A 21,602-nucleotide genomic window follows, 5' to 3' on the forward strand; every position below is an offset into this window, starting at 1 on the left:
AGAGTGTTGGACTAGTAACCAGCAGGTAGCCTCGTGGTCAGAGCGTTGGGCCAGTAACCAGCAGGTAGCCTCGTGGTTAGAGCGTTGGGCCAGTAACCAGCAGGTAGCCTCGTGGTTAGAGCGTTGGGCCAGTAACCAGCAGGTAGCCTCGTGGTTAGAGCGTTGGGCCAGTAACCAGCAGGTAGCCTAGTGGTTAGAGCGTTGGGCCAGTAACCAGCAGGTAGCCTCGTGGTCAGAGCGTTGGGCCAGTAACCAGCAGGTAGCCTCGTGGTTAGAGCGTTGGGCCAGTAACCGAAAGGTTGCTTGATCGAATCCCCGAGTTGACAAGGTAAAAATCTGTAGTTCTGTCCCTGAGCAAGGCAGTTAAACAACTGTTCTCCAGGCACTGTGGATGTTGATTAAGGCAGCCCCCCACACCTCTCTGATTCAGAGGGGTTGGGTTAAATGTGCAAGACACATTTCAGTTGAAGGCATTCAGTTGTACAACTGACTAATGTATTGTCATTTTGTAGTCACTTTTATTGCAAGTAAGATTAAAAGATGGTTGTGAAAACTACTACATGAATGTGGATGTTACCATGATTATGGATAATCCTGAATGAATTGTGAATGATGAGTGCAAATGTTAGAGGGACAATGATAACCCCCCCCAAATTGCTAATCTTCCCCATTATTGGTAATGAGTTTAGCATGCTTTGGTGTATAGCCACTTTATTGAACAAAACATAACCCAAAACACATCTGCATCCAATGAGTTTGTAGTCAGATTCTTGATGTAGTCATTGCGTGCTAGGAATATGGTATGTTTCAAAGCCAATTGCTCCTTTGGCCACCTTTCTCCAGTTCTCTGCTGCAAATGACTGGAACGAACTGCAAAAATCACTAAAGCTGGAGACTCATATCTCCCTCACTAACTTTAAGCACCAGCTGTCAGAGCAGCTCACAGATCACTGCACCTGTACACAGCGCATCTGTAAACAGCCCATCCAACTACCTCATCCCCATACTATTATTTATTGTTTTGTTCCTTTACACCCCAGTATCTCTACTTGCACATTCAGCTTCTGCACATTTATCACTCCAGTGTTAATGCTATATTGTAATTATTTCACCACTATGGCCTATTTATTGCCTTACTTCGCTTATCTTACCTCATTTGCACACATTGTATATATACTTTTTCTATTGTGTTATTGACTGTATGTTTGTTTATTGCATGTGTAACTCTGTGTTGTTTGTGTCACACTGCTTTGCTTCATCTTGGCCAGGTCACAGTTGTAAATGAGAACTTGTTCTCAACTAGGCCACCTGGTTAAATAAAATAAAATAAAACCATTTAAAATAGGACCAAATACTGTTGACTACTTTGGTGCACTCAGTGAAATTAGTCTAAATACTTGACGTCTTCAAAATGTGGGGGGACTAGATCTACAGTGCTTAAATGGTGCTTAAATAGTGCTTACATAGTGCTTAAATAGTGCTTACATAGTGCTTACATAGTGCTTAAATAGTGCTTAAATAGTGCTTACATAGTGCTTAAATAGTGCTTACATAGTGCTTAAATAGTGCTTAAATAGTGCTTACATAGTGCTTAAATAGTGCTTAAATAGTGCTTAAATAGTGCTTACATAGTGCTTACATAGTGCTTACATAGTGCTTAAATAGTGCTTAAATAGTGCTTACATAGTGCTTACATAGTGCTTAAATAGTGCTTAAATAGTGCTTACATAGTGCTTACATAGTGCTTAAATAGTGCTTAAATAGTGCTTAAATAGTGCTTACATAGTGCTTACATAGTGCTTACATAGTGCTTAAATAGTGCTTAAATAGTGCTTAAATAGTGCTTAAATAGTGCTTACATAGTGCTTACATAGTGCTTAAATAGTGCTTAAATAGTGCTTAAATAGTGCTTACATAGTGCTTTCATAGTGCTTACATAGTGCTTAAATAGTGCTTACATAGTGCTTACATAGTGCTTAAATAGTGCTTCAATAGTGCTTCAATAGTGCTTCAATAGTGCTTACATAGTGCTTAAATAGTGCTTAAATAGTGCTTCAATATTGCTTCAATAGTGCTTCAATAGTGCTTAAATAGTGCTTACATAGTGCTTCAATAGTGCTTCAATAGTGCTTAAATAGTGCTTACATAGTGCTTCAATAGTGCTTCAATAGTGCTTCAATAGTGCTTCAATAGTGCTTCAATAGTGCTTCAATAGTGCTTCCATTTCAAAACGGTAAAACAGATATGTATTAATATGCTCTCAAATAAAAGCTGACTATAAAAACATTTAATCGCAAATCCAAAATGCTGGAGGATTGAGCCAAATTAAAACATTTAGCTTCACTGTCCAAATACATACACATTATAATACATACACCAAATAATACACTCTCTCTCTCCATAGCTCATTGGCTTGTAGTTACTCCAACTTCCTAATACTATCTCTCCATAGCTCATTGGCTTGTAGTTACTCCAACTTCCTAATACTCTCTCCATAGCTCATTGGCTTGTAGTTACTCCAACTTCCTAATACTCTCTCTCCATAGCTCATTGGCTTGTAGTTACTCCAACTTCCTAATACTCTCTCCATAGCTCATTGGCTTGTAGTTACTCCAACTTCCTAATACTCTCTCTCCATAGCTCATTGGCTTGTAGTTACTCCAACTTCCTAATACTCTCTCCATAGCTCATTGGCTTGTAGTTACTCCAACTTCCTAATACTCTCTCCATAGCTCATTGGCTTGTAGTTACTCCAACTTCCTAATACTCTCTCTCCATAGCTCATTGGCTTGTAGTTACTCCAACTTCCTAATACTCTCTCTCCATAGCTCATTGGCTTGTAGTTACTCCAACTTCCTAATACTCTCTCCATAGCTCATTGGCTTGTAGTTACTCCAACTTCCTAATACTCTCTCCATAGCTCATTGGCTTGTAGTTACTCCAACTTCCTAATACTCTCTCCATAGCTCATTGGCTTGTAGTTACTCCAACTTCCTAATACTCTCTCCATAGCTCATTGGCTTGTAGTTACTCCAACTTCCTAATACACTCTCTCTCTCCATAGCTCATTGGCTTGTAGTTACTCCAACTTCCTAATACACTCTCTCCATAGCTCATTGGCTTGTAGTTACTCCAACTTCCTAATACTCTCTCCATAGCTCATTGGCTTGTAGTTACTCCAACTTCCTAATACACTCTCTCTCTCCATAGCTCATTGGCTTGTAGTTACTCCAACTTCCTAATACACTCTCTCTCTCCATAGCTCATTGGCTTGTAGTTACTCCAACTTCCTAATACTCTCTCCATAGCTCATTGGCTTGTAGTTACCCCAACTTCCTAATACACTCTCTCTCTCCATAGCTCATTGGCTTGTAGTTACTCCAACTTCCTAATACACTCTCTCTCTCCATAGCTCATTGGCTTGTAGTTACTCCAACTTCCTAATACTCTCTCCATAGCTCATTGGCTTGTAGTTACTCCAACTTCCTAATACACTCTCTCTCTCCATAGCTCATTGGCTTGTAGTTACTCCAACTTCCTAATACACTCTCTCTCTCCATAGCTCATTGGCTTGTAGTTACTCCAACTTCCCAATACTCTCTCCATAGCTCATTGGCTTGTAGTTACTCCAACTTCCTAATACACTCTCTCTCTCCATAGCTCATTGGCTTGTAGTTACTCCAACTTCCTAATACTCTCTCCATAGCTCATTGGCTTGTAGTTACTCCAACTTCCTAATACACTCTCTCCATAGCTCATTGGCTTGTAGTTACTCCAACTTCCTAATACTCTCTCCATAGCTCATTGGCTTGTAGTTACTCCAACTTCCTAATACACTCTCTCCATAGCTCATTGGCTTGTAGTTACTCCAACTTCCTAATACTCTCTCTCCATAGCTCATTGGCTTGTAGTTACTCCAACTTCCTAATACTCTCTCTCCATAGCTCATTGGCTTGTAGTTACTCCAACTTCCTAATACACTCTCTCTCTCCATAGCTCATTGGCTTGTAGTTACTCCAACTTCCTAATACACTCTCTCTCTCCATAGCTCATTGGCTTGTAGTTACTCCAACTTCCTAATACTCTCTCTCCATAGCTCATTGGCTTGTAGTTACTCCAATTTCCTAATACACTCTCTCTCTCCAGGAGGGGAGATTGTTCCAGTCGTTTCAAGAGGGGTAATCTCTGCCGGTCGCCACCACTACTGACCAGGAGGTAAAGGCGGAGTTTAAAGCCATTAGGGTGAAGGTTGCCCATAACACATCAGTGAGCTTCCAATGCAAGTTCAGACCTTCTACAGTAGTTGCAGCACACGATCCGTCTTTCCTCACCATTTTTCTAGTTTCATAAAACATGTAACCATGTTTCCAATAAAAAATCCTGTTCAACATTTTGAAATCGTTCTGTATTTTCCTTTGGACATTAATGCTGGTTGCATGAATAAACCCTTTACCTCTCAGCCGAGACGCCAGATCTCTGGAGATCAACAACCCGAGGACACTAAGCATCTTTAGAGCATATTACATGGCAGTTCAAATTGGAAGAAACAATTGACGAACAGCCTCCTTTATACACACGAATAAAAGTTGAGTAAATCATAAACAAATCTTTCGTTTGCACACGAAGTTCAAGTTACAAATAACGTTAGTGTGATTTGACACTTGCATAATTCATGAACAAACCTGAGTGTGAGAACATTTTAGCCTGGCTGACGCGAGAGCAGTGACACACTGGTCTAGTCAGGAGACCGTTGTCGGTGCAATATTCGCACACAACTTTACTTGAGCTTTGATTGGATTTTAGTTTGCTTGTTTGTTACCAAATGTTGTATTGCAAGGGAGGCTGGTGGGAGGAGCACAGGCTCGTTGTAAATGGGTAGAACGGAATTAAATCAATCGTAAAAAGCAGACACCGCTGATCTAATAAAGTTTTATTTTCTTACAAACGACCAGTTTCCCGTCTTCTTTTTTTCTTCTTCTTCCTAGGAAATGAAACCCTTTTTGAATTCATACTAGCATCTACATAATGGTTGTATTAATACTTCACAATATATTAAGTCTAGGGTTGTGTCCCCCTGGTCAGACGTTATTGATGCGTGCCAGATCTTATGCCTGGGAAGGTATTTTACGCATCAAATTAACCACATATGTAATAGCAATCTGGTTCCCGACGGCACAGTCGACGACGTGGCACGCAGCGTCTGAGCAGGGGCACACGACCTTGATGTTATGGTGCACATGCATACGATCCAGGCTGTATGAGGAGCCACAGTCACCAGAATACAAAGACAGAAAAAGGAAGGGGGGGAGAGAATTAGTAGAGGGAGAGATCAGGGTAAGGAAGAGAGCGGGGGAAGTAGGGAGGGAGGAGAGGGAACAAGAAGGGGAGAGAATATGAGAGGGCACTGCAGAACGACTCCTTTGTCCCAGTTTGAAAAAGGCCTGACGCCCGTATCTGACTCTCTCCAGAAACATGGACTGCATATGAACACAACCATACACATGCACACTTCCAACAAACACACACACAATCTTCCACCAGTCCTACATCTACTAGCCTGGAGAGAGTCTTTAGTGTTAAACGCGATTCTCTTTCACAGAAAGAACAAATTCACTGGGACATTAACAGCTACTGCAGCAAGCCTGGGGTCAACACGACAAACATTTATAATTATAATATATAATAATAAAAAGACATTCAAATACAGTAAGATTTTTTGCTTGTAAATACAAAACTACATGAGAAAGCATTAAAATAATATCTGTTGATCAGAATAACATATTATAAAAGCAGAGGTGCTTGATCAAAGTCCCTCTCTTCCGCTAGCAGTACATATGTATATATCAGCCATCCACTGCCTAGTAACAGATGCCTCTGAACAGGAAGCGCTTTCTCAGTGGGTGGGGCTAAATCTCCTTTCTTCCTGTCTTGGGAGGAAGTTTGATTCCCAGGATCCTGGAGTCGCCGAGAGGTGAGGGGTCACAGGGGAAGGAAGTCTCATTGGCCACTCTGACATTATCAGAGTAGCCACTTCCCTACCCTCTCCACACTCACTATCCATCCTCTACCTGGCCATTTGGCGTCCAGAGATGCAATGGTGAGAATCTCATGTGGCCGTTCAGTACGAGTCAGTTTCTCAACACAGTACACCAGAGGCTAATCCAGACCAGACCAGTCAAATTCAGACCAGCTTCATAGTTCCCTTTAGAAGAGACTCCCAAGTGCATCACTGTCTCAGTCTCACTCTGAATCTCAGGGTTCCTCATGCCAGTCCCTGCTGAAAACACCGTGTTCAGTCTCTCTGGCTCCCTATGGCCAGCGTGTGTGAGTGGTGTATATGTCTGTGTGTGCGCGCGCATATATATGAGTGTGTTATGTAGTGTGTGTATGTAGATTATAGGGGGTGTGTTTATGTAGTGTGTGTGTGTACATGTGACGTGTGTGTGTTCAGTTGTGTTGCAGCGTGTTGGACTCTATGGGCGGGGCTGAGTCGTAAAGTGTGTCCGTGTCGTGTGTGGGTTCTCCAGCCAGAGTACAGGGGTTGGACAGAGTTCCCGCTCCACAGTCACAGAAAAACCTAGAGAGAGAGAGATTTGGGTGGGGGGGGGGGGGGACATGGATTACAGGACAGGGCGTGAGACAAAGAAAGATCCAAAACAAAATGAAAACATAAATCTAAGAAGATTCGTCAAAAACTAGTTCTGACAGTCCTTCAATTCTTCTGAAACAGAACGCCACAAGTGGGACCATCTAGTCGGTAGTAAACGGTTGGTGTGGGCTACTCACCTGTCGTGCCGTATAAACTCCACGTCGTGTCCTTGGTGACACTTCTTGATGCAGTTCACACAGATGGCGTTCCGGTCTGTCGTATTGCAGGTGTGACACCTGGACACACACAGGTCAAAGAAAACATCAGTGGAGTAACTGCTGTGTACTTGTAGGAGTCGTGCATGGAATGGTGTGTGTACTTGTAGGAGTCGTGCATGGAATGGTGTGTGTACTTGTAGGAGTCGTGCATGGGCTGGTGTGTGTACTTGTAGGAGTCGTGCATGGGCTGGTGTGTGTACTTGTAGGAGTCGTGCATGGGCTGGTGTGTGTACTTGTAGAAGTCGTGCATGGGCTGGTGTGTGTACTTGTAGGAGTCGTGCATGGAATGGTGTGTGTACTTGTAGGAGTCGTGCATGGAATGGTGTGTGTACTTGTAGGAGTCGTGCATGGAATGGTGTGTGTACTTGTAGGAGTCGTGCATGGAATGGTGTGTGTACTTGTAGGAGTCGTGCATGGAATGGTGTGTGTACTTGTAGGAGTCGTGCATGGGCTGGTGTGTGTACTTGTAGAAATCGTGCATGGGCTGGTGTGTGTACTTGTAGGAGTCGTGCATGGGCTGCTGTGTGTACTTGTAGGAGTCGTGCATGGGCTGCTGTGTGTACTTGTAGGAGTCGTGCATGGGCTGCTGTGTGTACTTGTAGGAGTCGTGCATGGGCTGCTGTGTGTACTTGTAGGAGTCGTGCATGGGCTGGTGTGTGTACTTGTAGGAGTCGTGCATGGGCTGCTGTGTGTACTTGTGGGAGTCCTGCATGGGCTGCTGTGTGTACTTGTTGGAGTCGTGCATGGGCTGGTGTGTGTACTTGTGGAAGTCGTGCATGGGCTGGTGTGTGTACTTGTGGGAGTCGTGCATGGGCTGGTGTGTGTACCTGTAAAAGTCATGCATGGGGTAGGAGGTGTAGCTGGAGATCTTGTAGAGACATTGTCCTCTGCTCACAGCTTTCTCTATGGCGTCCTGGTTATTCATTATCTTATTATCTGGAAGAGAGGCGGAGCAGAGGATGAGAGCCTGTCCACTTGATAGGCATTCCCAAAAGATCACATATCCAGAAAGTGCAGTGACCAAGAACCTTTTTCTATACAGTCTAAGCCAGCCATAGTCACTGCGCGTCTCACGGCAACCCTATTGGCGTCTCTCTGCAACAATCTGAATGAATGTGTTGTGCAAGTTATTATTCAGTCAGCTGAATGTGCTGCTTAATTAGTACATCGAACCACAGTTACGCCAGTAACCTCTAGTATCCACTATTAGCAGCTGGGACAAACACAGATAATATTCCTAGGAATTTGACTAGAGCTGTTGAACAGAGTATGACCCCATTCCTGAAAGCAGAGACTCTCAGGAACACATACGTGTCTTCTGTTTCCATCTACGACGAACACAAGCTGTGTAGGACTCGTTAGAAGGGAGAGTGATGAATCTGCGCAGAATGACTGGGGGAAATGAACTGATTAAAACCATATACTTCCTTCAGACTGAAATCTAACATATCTTTGAGCTATAACTTTTGAGATAATGGCAATAAGGCCATATTCAAAAGATTCATCAAATTATTTAGTAACATTTGTGTCTAATAGCCAAGTGTCCTACAATGGAGAATGAAATAGCTTGTTTGTCCATGTTAATTAGTATCTATAAATATCATGTGTGAATTAAAGTGAATCCCCCCCCCAACCCCCTTTCTCTGACAGTAGCCTAGGGTGGCTTGCCCAGCGAGGTTGTTTCACAAGTGGCTACTTCAGAAATACACTGACTACCACTGGTCTGGCCTGTTAGCGCTATATTACCCTACCCTGTTAGCGCTAGCTACCTTTCGTGGTGACGTTCACTCCCGAGGCGAGGAACAGGCCTCCGAAACGGTTGTTGAAGATCTGGTTCCCCTCCAGAGTTGCAGTGGCGTGGTTGGTTATCTCAATACCTGAGACAGGAAATGACATCCTCAACACAGGTGACGGACGGCGAGTAGGTTACAGTATTGACCAGTCAGGACAGTAAAGTTGATGTAAAATGTGGGCAGCTCACCTGCAGCAAAACCGTCAAAGATGCGGTTCTTGCGGAGCACCGGGTGGCTGTTGGTGCTGATGAGGACCCCTGCCTGGGCGTTCCTGAAGATATCATTCTCCTCCAGGAGACCTCTCCCTCCGTTGAAGATACAGATGCCTCCGTCTCTCCCGTCGTGGATCTTGTTGCGCCGCAGCGTGGGGTTGCTGTCCGTCTTAATCCACACGCCCGCCATGGCGTTGTCGAAGATCTCATTGTCCTCGATGAAACCCAGACCGGAGTTGTAGACCAGGATGCCTCCGTTCTGTCCTCCCCAGATCTTGTTGCGTCGGATCTTGGGGTTGCTGCCCGTCCTATAGACAACCAACAGTGTTAGTAAAACCGCTATCTAACGTTAGTCAAACGTTATCGTGCGCACCGCGTGTCCTGCCTTTGACTGGCGTGTGAGGAGGCAGGACGTACCGTATTTGAACGCCAGAGTACATGTGATTGTAGATGTCGTTGTCTTCCAACACCCCATGGCCGTTGTCATAGAAATACACGCCAACCTGAGAGGGAGGAAGGGCGTTAGGTTGGACTTAAACAATTTAGAGTTCAGACAGTAATGAGACAGGCCTCCAATTCTCACAGGATACAAGAATATCCCTTATGTATTTGTTCTCCCAACGAGAACGGTGAGAGAATGAGTGTGGGCTGTGTGTTACCTGTTTGCCGCTGTGGATGCGGTTCCTGCGGAGGACAGGTGTGCTGCCGGTGGTCACCCAGACTCCTGCCAGCGTGTTGCTGTACACCTCGTTCTCCTCGATCACACCCTGGCCCTTCTCATGCTGAACACACACAACACTTAGCAACATCTCCTGAGATGCACAAGTCCAAGGATCTATATGAGAAAAATAGTTTGAAGAGTGTTTGTTTACCACGTAGATGCCGCCGTGCTGTCCGTCATGGATCTTGTTATGGCGTACAATTGGGCAGCTGTTGGTTCTGATTTGGATTCCTGCCAGAGCGTTGCCATGGATATCGTTCCCCTCTATCAGGCCACGCCCGTCGCCAAATATGTACACGCCCCCTTGGTTACCATTAAAGATTGCATTACCCCTAGAGACGGACAGAACGTCAACAAACAGCCCATAATACTGAGAGAGGGGTTAGTGTCTATAATTTCATAGAGTAGTTTTATGCGTGTGTGTGTTTCCTGCATCGTAGGGTTACTATGCGTGTGTATGTGTAACAGTATTGTAGGGGTGTATGTGTACCGTATCGTAGGGTTACTATGCGTGTGTATGTGTAACAGTATTGTAGGGGTGTATGTGTAACAGTATCGTAGGGGTGTATGTGTACCGTATCGTAGGGTTACTATGCGTGTGTATGTGTAACAGTATTGTAGGGGTGTATGTGTAACAGTATCGTAGGGGTGTATGTGTACCGTAGGGTTACTATGCGTGTGTATGTGTAACAGTATTGTAGGGGTGTATGTGTAACAGTATCGTAGGGGTGTATGTGTACCAGTATCGTAGGGTTACTATGCGTGTGTATGTGTTACAGTATCGTAGGGGTGTATGTGTTACAGTATCGTAGGGGTGTATGTGTAACAGTATCGTAGGGGTGTATGTGTAACAGTATCGTAGGGGTGTATGTGTAACAGTATCGTAGGGGTGTATGTGTAACAGTATCGTAGGGGTGTATGTGTAACAGTATCGTAGGGGTGTATGTGTAACAGTATCGTAGGGGTGTATGTGTAACAGTATCGTAGGGGTGTATGTGTAACAGTATCGTAGGGGTGTATGTGTAACAGTATCGTAGGGGTGTATGTGTAACAGTATCGTAGGGGTGTATGTGTAACAGTATCGTAGGGGTGTATGTGTAACAGTATCGTAGGGGTGTATGTGTAACAGTATCGTAGGGGTGTATGTGTAACAGTATCGTAGGGGTGTATGTGTAACAGTATCGTAGGGGTGTATGTGTAACAGTATCGTAGGGGTGTATGTGTAACAGTATTGTAGGGGTGTATGTGTACCGTATCGTAGGGTTACTATGCGTGTGTATGTGTTACAGTATCGTAGGGGTGTATGTGTTACAGTATCGTAGGGGTGTATGTGTAACAGTATCGTAGGGGTGTATGTGTAACAGTATCGTAGGGGTGTATGTGTAACAGTATCGTAGGGGTGTATGTGTAACAGTATCGTAGGGGTGTATGTGTAACAGTATCGTAGGGGTGTATGTGTAACAGTATCGTAGGGGTGTATGTGTAACAGTATCGTAGGGGTGTATGTGTAACAGTATCGTAGGGGTGTATGTGTAACAGTATCGTAGGGGTGTATGTGTAACAGTATCGTAGGGGTGTATGTGTAACAGTATCGTAGGGGTGTATGTGTAACAGTATCGTAGGGGTGTATGTGTAACAGTATCGTAGGGGTGTATGTGTAACAGTATCGTAGGGGTGTATGTGTAACAGTATCGTAGGGGTGTATGTGTAACAGTATCGTAGGGGTGTATGTGTAACAGTATCGTAGGGGTGTATGTGTAACAGTATCGTAGGGGTGTATGTGTAACAGTATTGTAGGGGTGTATGTGTACCGTATCGTAGGGTCGCTGTTGGAGGTGATCCAAACTCCAGCGAAGTTGTTGGCGTAGATCTTGTTTTCTATAAACTGTCCCCGTCCTTTCTCATGCACATAGATGCCCCCTGTCTGGCCATGGTGGATCTCACAGCGAACCACTGTAGGGTTGGCATACGCCTTCACCTCAAAGCCTGCTATACGATTCCTGTGGATGTTACAACTCTCAAAATAACCCTGAGGGGAGAGAGAAATACTGTCAGCATTGCAATGTACAGCACCAATGTAAGAACCTGAGAAATGGTGGGTGAGAGGTTATAGGTCAGTGAGTTACCATGCCGTGGTCGAAGGTGAAGACTCCTACATCTCGGCCGTGGTGGATGTGGTTTCGTCTGATGATGGGGTTGCCATGGTTTTTAACCCAGATTCCCGCCAATGCATTATTACTGATCTCATTATCCTCATAGATACCCTGCAACACATGACACCATTATCCTCATAGATAGTTTTGAGAATGACACATTAATTTCCACAAAGTTTGCTGCTTCAGTGTCTTTAGATATTTTTGTCAGATGTTACTATGGAATACTGAAGTATTATTACAAGCATTTCATAAGGGTCAAAGGCTTTTATTGACAATTACATGAAGTTGATGCAAAGAGTCAATATTTGCAGTGTTGACCCTTTTTCAAGACCTCTGCAATCCGCCCTGGCATGCTGTCAATTAACTTCTGGGCCACATCGTGACTGATGGCAGCCCTTTCTTGCATAATCAATGTTTGGAGTTTGTGGGTTTTTGTTTGTCCACCCGCCTCTTGAGGATTGACCACAAATTCTCAATGGGATTAAGGTCTGGGGAGTTTCCTGGCCATGGACCCAAAATATCGATGTTTTGTTCCCCGAGCCACTTAGTTATCACTTTTTCCTTATGGCAAGGTGCTCCATCATGCTGGAAAAGGAATTGTTCCTCACCAAACTGTTCCTGGATGGTTGGGAGAAGTTGCTCTCGGGAGGATGTGTTGGTACCATTCTTTATTCATGGCTGTGTTCTTCGGCAAAATTGTGAGTGAGCCCACTCCCTTGGCTGAGAAGCAACCTCACACATGAATGGTCTCAAGATGCTTTACTGTTGGCATGACACAGGACTGATGGTAGCGCTCACCTTGTCTTCTCTGGACAAGCTTTTTTTCTGGATGGCACCAAACAATCAGAAAGGGGATTCATCAGTGAAAATGACTTTACCCCAGTCCTCAGCAGTCCAATCCCTGCACCTTTAGCAGAATATCAGTCTGTCCCTGATGTTTTTCCTGGAGAGAAGTGGCTTCTTTGCTGCCCTTCTTGACACCAGGCCATCCTCCAAAAGTCTTTGCCTCGCTGCTGTGCATGCAGAAGGACTCACACATGCCTGCTGCCATTCCTGAGCAAGCTCTGTACTGGTGGTGCCCTGATCCCACAGCTGAAACAACTTTAGGAGACGTCTTGGCGCTTGCTGTACTTTCTTGGGCGCCCTGATGTCTTCTTCACAACAATTGAACCGCTCTCCTTAAAGTTCTGGATGATCTGTTATATGGTTGTTTTAGGTGCAATCTTACTGGCAGTAATATCCTTGCCTGTGAAGCCCTTCTTGTGCAAAGCAATGATAACGGCACGTGTTTTCTTGCAGGTAACCATGGTTGACAGAGGAAGAACAATGATTCCAAGCACCACCCTCCTTTTGAAGCTTCCAGTCTGTTATTCAAACTCAATCAGCATGACAGAGTGATCTCCAGCCTTGTCCTCGTCATGACTCACACCCGTATTAACGAAAGAATCAGACATGATGTCAGCTGGTCCTTTTGTGGCAAAGCTGAAATGCAGTGGAAATGTTTTTTTTGGGGGGCATTCAGTTCATTTGTGTGGCAAAGAGGGACTTTGCAATTAATTTCAATTAATCTGATTACTCTTCATAACATTCTGGAGTATATGCAAATTGCCATCATACAAACTGAGGCAGCAGACTGTGAAAATGTATATTTGTGTCATTCTCAAAACTTTTGGCCACAACTGTACACATGCAAACCGTAACTTGCTACAATTACAGAAAGCTAAACCAACAACCACCAAAATTGGAAACATAGTAAACACAGGTCCAACGATGAAAAACGTAGCTAGCAAGCGATTTGTTTTTGCAAATACATACTTCTTTTAATAGCACCTGATCTAGCGTGGTGAGTGAAACACGGATTTATCTGGTCACTACTGTTGCAGTCACGATCTAAGTGGTGCTATGCTGTCAAATCCTTCTACATGTTTCTAGTTTGACCAGCTGCTTTCAGCATCTGATATATTTAAAAAAAATTCAGTTGCCATGTTGGCAGGTTTGCTAGCAACAAACTATTTAGCTAACTTCTAGCCTAGTGTTTGATATGCAATGCTATCTCCTCATAATGAACAGTGTTGACGAGTGTCCTGACGAGAAGGCACACACTTCTGCTCTGCCAAGTAAAAACGGGCATCAGCTCATTGTTATGGATGTAGGCAAAGGAATGTCAATAGAAAACAGTTTAAACAAATGCAAATGCAGCTACTTTGCTGTTATTCAGGCTGCAGAGGCCATGACTATTAGCCGTAGCTAGTTGGCTAGCTAGCAAGCAAGGGATAAGAACGTTGCCAGCGAGCATGGCAACAGAACATAGACAACCAACGAATGGGTAGCGAACTAATCAAATGAAAGACTAGATCACATCTCTAGCAACCAGAAGATGTGATAATATGAATTCACTTAAACATTTAAATATCAACGAATACATTTAATTTCTACCAGTAAATGTGTGTTTTAACATTGTTTTCCTTGGCAACTGTGGTATACGCCTCTGCTCCTCCGTACATTACCTTGGCAAACGGACTCGGCTCCCCCTCGTCCAATATTTCCAAGGTAATGAACAGAACGTGGGCGTTTATCCCTTACGTATCCCCATAGATACCATGCAATACATTATCCTCATAGATATCATGCAGGAATACATAGAGAGATTTTTTAAAGAGTGGTTAGTGGTGTGTATGGTCGGTGATGTGTTTTGTTTACCTGTGCATGGTCGGTGATGTAAAGTCCAACGTTCTCACAGTCGCTGATGTTGCAGTGTTTGATGGTAGGACACGCCCCCTGGCCGCTCACACAGACCGCCGAGCCCACTGGAGTAGAGAAACTACATTACCCAACATCCCCCACTGGAGACAAACTAAACAGGCAAAACACAGGCAAAACACACAAGCCCTACTGCGGACTGTGTGCACATTACCTGTGCAGGTAGATCTGATGATACAGTGGTCTATGTTGGGAGAACAGTTGACAGTGATCTCCAGACAGTGGTGGGCGTTGTGGTGCTGAGCCGACTTATCATCTGGGTTAAACTGAAGATGAAACAACAGGTGAGAGGGGAGATGTGGGGAGAGTGTGTGTGTGTGTGTGTGTGTGTGTGTGTGTGTGTGTGTGTGTGTGTGTGTGTGTGTGAAAGAGAGAGAGTTGGTCCGGTGTTAGCAACGCACCCTAATAGTCATGTATCCTACGTAGGCGTCCTCCGATCCCTCCATGAAGACAAACGTCGAGTCTCTGGTGTTCTCAATAACCACTTTATCAGACACCTTTCCAGGAGCTACACACACAAAAAGAAAGGCACTTTCTACCACTAGATAATACAGACAGAGGCAGCAAGAGACAGACAGACAGACAGACAGAGAGAGACAGAGATAGACGGACCACACACAGTACCTGCTCCAATCATGGTGATAGGGGACTCTATGTAGATCCACTCGTCAGTGTAGATCCCAGAGTGGACAAAGATCAGCCCATCAAAATGACTCTCCTGCACCCCTCCTAACGCATCTTCTATGGTGTCATAGTACTGGAGACAGACACGGTTACATCAAATCAAGCTAGAATGGAGCTGACTCGCAGCCATATTGAAAAATGTGCTTTCAGTAGACCGTGAGTATAATTATGTGTCTCTTACCAGCATATTCTCCCTGCCTTTGAACCTCCCAGGGTTGCTGTAGAAATGTTCAGCAAAGCCTGGCTTCACATGTGCTCCTTTATACTGCAACACAATTTTACAACAATGTTCAAATAACATTAACACAATGTTTGTCTAACCACACACATACACCCACCAGTATAATACATAGAGTAGCCAGCCAAATAGAAAATGTAGCCAACCAGGCACCCCTGGGCCTTTCAGATTATTTTCTCCAAAAGCAGCTCTATTTTGGTGGCCTCTGGTACATTCTAATGTATTGATTCTATTTAAAATACACAGTAAAATGACTTAATAAAAGAATTTACCTCCCAGATTGGAAAAATGTGTTGTATTTTTTTTAGGAAAGACATGGACTTTAAAATTACTTATAAAAATATTAATTCAGTGTATTGTTAGTTGTTTTGGATTTTGTCTAGTTCCAGGCCTATATGATCAGGACTATTTTCTAAGAGAACATTTAACCTTACTGTTAACATTTAACCTTACCGTTAACATTTAACTTTTTAATGTTAACATTTAACCTGTCTTCTCTTGATTAGTTATATTTACAGTTTCACGACAAGATATGAATTGTCAATGTTTTTTCTTCAAATTCTGTATTTTATTAAAACAAACAAAAAGTACAGTATATAGCCCACATTTTTTTCTCTTCAGGTTTTCACATTCAAAAATCACTTTAAAAAATGTTTTTGTCCACAACAAATGCAGGAGACCACTTTTGAGGACAGTGAAAAGTTGTAAGACATTTTAACTTTGGGATGTAGTTACCCTTTAATTCCAGTGAGCACCTAGCAATAGGCTGTTAGCTTGTTTTTGTAGCGCACATACCATGGTAGAGTTGGCCAAACAAATACCAGTGGTGAAACAGTACCCAATTATCATACTGGAGTAAAAGTAGAGATACCTTAATAGAAAGTTACTCAAGTAAAAGTCACCCAGCAAAATACTACTTGAGTAAAAGTATTTAGTTTTAAATATACTTAAGTATCAAAAGTAGAAGTTAAAATTGAACTAATTTAGAATGGCTTATATTAAGCAAATCAGACGGCACCATTTTCTTGTTTTTAAAATGTACAGATAGCGAGGGGGAACACTCCAACACTATTTACAAAAGATGCATTTGTGTTTAGTGAGTTCGCCAGACTATAGGCAGTAGGGATGACCACGTGTTCTCTTGATAGGTGTGTGAATTTCACCATTCTCCTGTCCTGCTAAGCCTTCAAAATGTAACAAGTATTTTTGGTTGTCAGGGAAAATGTATGCAGTAAAAAGTACAATATTTCTATAGAAATATAGTGAAGTAAAAGTTGTCAAAAATATAAATTAGTTAAGTAAATATACCCCCAAAAACTACTAATACTTTCAAGTATTTTTACACCACTGACAAATACCCACTGACTTGGATGAAAATAATCATGATATCATTCTGCCAGGTAAGCTTGGACTACTTGTTAACATTTCATTGAGAAGCAGGAGAAACGTAGCACGCATTAAACTGAACGAGAGGCTCAATTGGACAAGTCATAATCAAATGGAGAGAAAATAGAACACGTGGTCGTCTATAACAATAAGACACTGCAGTGTCCTCTAGAAAAATAGGCTTCGGCTATTGGCCCAGATCGCCCTACATTCGAACGAGAGAAAAAAATAAAACATTTTCTGACCGGATATGTGGCGCTGCTGTAAGACTCTTAGGTCTGTTTACATTGTTATCTTGCTTTGTGTAAATATTACAGATTTATTTAAATAGGCTCAAGCAAATAGGACTGTAAGTAATTTACTCAGAATGTGAAATATGCATTGCCCTGCTGTGCACTGCCTGGTCCTATTCTGATCAGGGTAATTGTTTTGAGAGTGATTTTTATTACTTGAATGAACTTAAATCTATATTCTGGTTGTCCACCATTTCTTTTTTAAACTTTCCCCCAGACAAACCTTAATGTCAAGCCCTGAGAAGGTTTATGGGAAAGCCTTTCCATCTACCAGAAGACTGTTTTCATTAGCATCATTGCTAACGGCCCCCCACACACACAGCTCCATTCTCGTTGCCTATTCAGTAAGCTGCAGGAAATCAAAATCACTGATGCATTCTGTTCATGTCGTATGATAAACTTGGGCAAATTAACTCATTTTCAAGACATTTTGTTGATTACCCCCTAAGGTCAAATGTTTTTATATTGTTGAAACCGTTTTAATGCCTGGATTCCACGAGGGCCCTAATGATCATATTTGGACCAGAATGAGGCTCTCCACTAACTATCGTTCCTGCAGTGATGATTCACCACCTTCCTCAAATGTTTTCATAATTTATCTCCAGATAATCGCCAAAAACCCTGGGCCTACCAGTAGCCTAGGCAAATTAGGGAGACAAATGAACGTCTCTCTCAGTCGGATACCTTTTATAAACGAGTCAACATTTGCTGGTCAATTGTCAATCACAGCACAGTAAATAGCCTACCATCCACCACGACTCCGCGTGGCTGGCTATATGAAACATGCAATAGAAAATAAATCAATGTGCCAGAAAATAATAGTTAGACTAAGTGGTGGATTTCAACTCATCGTTACCACTTACATTACATGTGACGAGCAAATTCTCTCCCTCCTCAGTGTATAGAAATTTGACTGCAAACAAACACAGCGCACACAAATTGTACCGGGAGGTGGGACAGACAGCAGACTTAGTTTCCCTGTCATCGCCACTTAGGTATGGGTCATCGCCCTCTGACTGACAGGCACCTATCCTAGATCTCCAGAAAATGCATATCGTTCATTCTAGCGGACTCGACAGACTAGCAAATTTAAACTTTAAAATGAAAAGGAGCCTAGTTAAAATGAAGTAGAAAAAGTAGCAGGCTGAAAATGATTATGTAACCGGCTAATTAACCAAATTCATGCACTAATGGAAAAAACACACACACACACACACACACACACACACACACACACACACACACACACACACACACACACACACACACACACACACACACACACACACACACACACACACACACACACACACACACAGTCGACGCACCAGTTGTTGGAAGCTGTCCTTCCAGGGGTTGGGGTGGTCGTGTTCCTCAGGACTGACCTGGTAGAACTTGCCTGGCTCGGGGTGCATCATGGGACGGGTGTACTCAAACACCTCCATGTACAGACGCTTCCTGGACACAAACAGAAAAGGCAAAGGTCAATTTCAGGCATAGAGGGATGCACAAATCAACAGCCTTCATGTCAGTGCGGACCAATAACGATCGATAGTGACATATCAGTTAACTACAATGGGCAAGAAAATGTGTCACTGTTTTCCCTTCAGTATATAGAGTCACAGTCCACTGAAGATTGTGTACCAGAGTATAGGGTCGTTGGCTAGCTGGCTGAAACGTTTGCAGACACAGGCAGTCTGACAGAGGTCCTGCTCCAGGAGGTATGAGAAGATCTTCAGAACCACCTCATCTGGAAGCTTCTGCTGCAGGTACTGCTCTGCTAGAGCCGCTACACACAGATTCCATTAGTATTAATAGATGATCCATACAGTTGTAGAAAGAGCCATGCAGACACCTCACGTCATTGACTAGTACGCCGAGACACACATTCTTACCCGGCAGGTCGTGGCTCCTGCCAGAGACCCTGGCTCGTTTGGCTCGGTGACCGAAGGGTTCTGTCGTCGAGGTGGACGCTCCCTGTGTCAGAACACATATCAGTAACACACACACAGCTACCTCCTCCAATGACTGAGACACTAACACACACACACACACACATTCTGTCTCTCACACCAATAATGTCCTCTACCATACTCCCGAAAAGTACACTGGTGCCAGTGGGAGTTCACACTGTTTCAAAAATAATGTATCAGAATAACCTAATATATGCCATTCAGCAGACACTTTTATCCAAATCGACTTAGTCATGTATGTATACATTTTACATATGGGTGGCCCCGGGAATTAAACCGGCAACCCTGGTGGTGCAAGCACCCTGCTCCACCATCAGAAATACAGGACCACAAACCAGTCCTTTTAAACCCATTAAGGGACGTGAACAAACACAGAATGGTGCTCTCTCTCGGTCTGACCTCCATAGCGGTCTTGCTGGGGCAGGCCGCTGCAGTACTGGAGGCTGTTCTCTTGGGCAGTAGAGACTTGCGTCGGAGCTGGTAGGGGCTGTTCCCAGCTGCAGGCCCAGACTCCTCCACAGCCACCTCCGCTGCTGCAGCTGGAGCCTCCTCATCTGCTGGACAAACAGAGGACACAGTCAGAACAAAGTCTGACACATATAGGCTGCGTTTACACTGGCAGCCCAATTCTGATTTTTCCACTAATAGGTCCTTTGACCAATTACGTCAGATCTTTTCCATAGCTGATCTGATTGGTCGAAACACAAATGAGTGTGAAAAATATCAGAATTGTGCTGCCTGTGTAAACACAGCGCAAAGAGACATACATCTTCTCCATCAGCACAGTTCAACAGACAAACACCAACAGGCAGATGCCATTTAAACAACACCATCCACCCACACAGACTAATCACTACTGTAGTTGGTAAGGGTGTAAAGGGCTGATTAAACACACATTTATTAGTAATGACAGCTGATCAGTGTCATCCTAGTCCGCCTCTTCTAAAACGACTTTAGGTCATTCATAGACTGGGTGGTGTCATGGATGTGTTTAATATATGACAGGGGTAGGCTATTGTATTACAAGGCTGTGTGGCTGACAGATTATGGTTGGTGATTGATAACTGCAGATGCGTCCCTGCGGTTTGACTACCAGAATAGGGCCTGACTGTGCCCCACAACGTCCTTCCCTAGCTGGCCACCGGCCTCTTGACCATCACACTGCGATAACAAAGCCACAGCCCCTATAAGCCCCGAAAAGTTGACCTGCGGGTAAACGGGCCGACCAGACCTGCACCGACGAGTCAAAACTCAACTACGTAGGTACTACTATTCGCTAGTAAATCTGCCAGGTAAACAAACACAGCCAGCTAGCCAACGTTAGCACTCAGTTAGACATAACTGGTTAGCTTAACCAGGTAGTTAAGATTGCTGAATTAAATGTCTGAGTGTGAGCCACGCAGTTAACTAGCTGGTTGACTGCTTAACAAGAAAATGTACTTGTCTAAATTGCGGCTGATCGTTCATCGCTGAAGTAGACATTCATAGCTCGTCGTTAGCGAGCTAAAGTAACTCGCTAGTTACTGGAGTATGGGCAGCACACCCCAAAAATGTCAGTTCAAAATACAAAAACGCGGATTTAATTTCGTCAGAAGCCGACGATAGCTAGCTAGTAACGTTACTGGCATGCCCATGAACATTCACAACCTGCCAAAGTCGGTGGGTTCGCCTTGGTCGACGTTATGGATGGCTGCATAGTTATATGGGCTAGTTAACGTCAGCTAGTCAACGCGGTAGCGAACTACGCAGCAGGGAAAGCACTCACGCTACCTCCCCCCCCAGCCCCACTGGTAGCCACAGTCACTCAAGCCAAACAAAGCGCGGCCTGTGCCACAGAGGTACAAGCCTCGGCTTTGCCTAAATAACACTCTCGTTCCAGGCAGCTGAGGCTGGGGGTCACTGTGGAGCCTTGCCGTCCTGACACGGCTACAGCCCTACAGTGCTCTGGCGATGGTCCCTCTCACCTCGGTCCCCCTCGTTCCGGTCGGGCTGCACCGGGCGCGGCCTTGAGACTCGCCTGGGTCTCCGGTTGGTGGCTCTGACGGAGTTCATTTTTTGGAGAGTCTGTTGTTAAAATACAGAACGCTTTCCTCGACCATCCGCTTCACGCTTTAACACCAGGCCTCGACTACAACCCGGTGAGCCTCTCTCTCAAACCACCCTGCACGCTAACTATCTACCCGGGTGTAGTTAGTGTTTTTCGGACTGCTCGCCACCAGCTCCGTATCTAGCAGGAGGAGCCATTAACTCACACAGGGACATTCGGAAAAAAAAAAAACACTGGAGGATGTCTGCCACCAATCACACCCTGGGCTCACAGCGACCTCCTGTGGCCAAGCATACACAGGTCCTCTTGAGAACGCTGCCCTCGTGTAGCCTGGAGTGCAGACTTTGGCTCCAACGCTACACAACACACCTGAATAAATCAAGGTCTTGTGGAGCAGGAGCAGTTGCTTAGCTGAATCAAGTGTGATAAAGCAGGAGGGGAGGGGAGATCACTGCTTTGCATAGCCGAAGGG

At 44.1% G+C, this 21,602-nt stretch overlaps 1 protein-coding gene across 4 annotated transcripts; it reads right to left on the reverse strand.

Moving 5' to 3' along the window:
* Positions 1 to 4,909: 4,909 nt before the first annotated feature.
* Positions 4,910 to 21,401, reverse strand: LOC124048145 (F-box only protein 11-like). Of its 4 annotated transcripts, none has more exons than XM_046368618.1 (21): positions 21,048 to 21,401; positions 19,483 to 19,640; positions 19,006 to 19,087; positions 18,755 to 18,899; positions 18,439 to 18,568; positions 15,375 to 15,458; positions 15,134 to 15,266; positions 14,911 to 15,017; positions 14,664 to 14,775; positions 14,450 to 14,556; positions 11,720 to 11,857; positions 11,405 to 11,622; positions 9,745 to 9,925; positions 9,532 to 9,654; positions 9,290 to 9,375; positions 8,849 to 9,180; positions 8,637 to 8,744; positions 8,179 to 8,259; positions 7,695 to 7,803; positions 6,787 to 6,885; positions 4,910 to 6,577 (listed from the first exon to the last, which is right to left on the reverse strand). In XM_046368618.1, exons 1-21 carry the CDS (start codon positions 21,133 to 21,135, stop codon positions 6,448 to 6,450), a joined length of 2,751 nt encoding a protein of 916 aa, XP_046224574.1. In that variant the 5' UTR covers positions 21,136 to 21,401; the 3' UTR covers positions 4,910 to 6,447. The 4 variants fall into 4 exon arrangements, with proteins under 4 accessions (XP_046224574.1, XP_046224575.1, XP_046224576.1 ...); XM_046368619.1 differs by having other exon boundaries at positions 19,483 to 19,637; positions 21,048 to 21,399; XM_046368620.1 differs by lacking the exon at positions 8,179 to 8,259 and having other exon boundaries at positions 21,048 to 21,398.
* Between the last annotated feature and the right edge of the window lie 201 nt (positions 21,402 to 21,602).

This window comes from Oncorhynchus gorbuscha, linkage group LG11 (assembly GCF_021184085.1).
Source record: "Oncorhynchus gorbuscha isolate QuinsamMale2020 ecotype Even-year linkage group LG11, OgorEven_v1.0, whole genome shotgun sequence".
NCBI classification, from domain to species: Eukaryota; Metazoa; Chordata; class Actinopteri; order Salmoniformes; family Salmonidae; genus Oncorhynchus; species Oncorhynchus gorbuscha.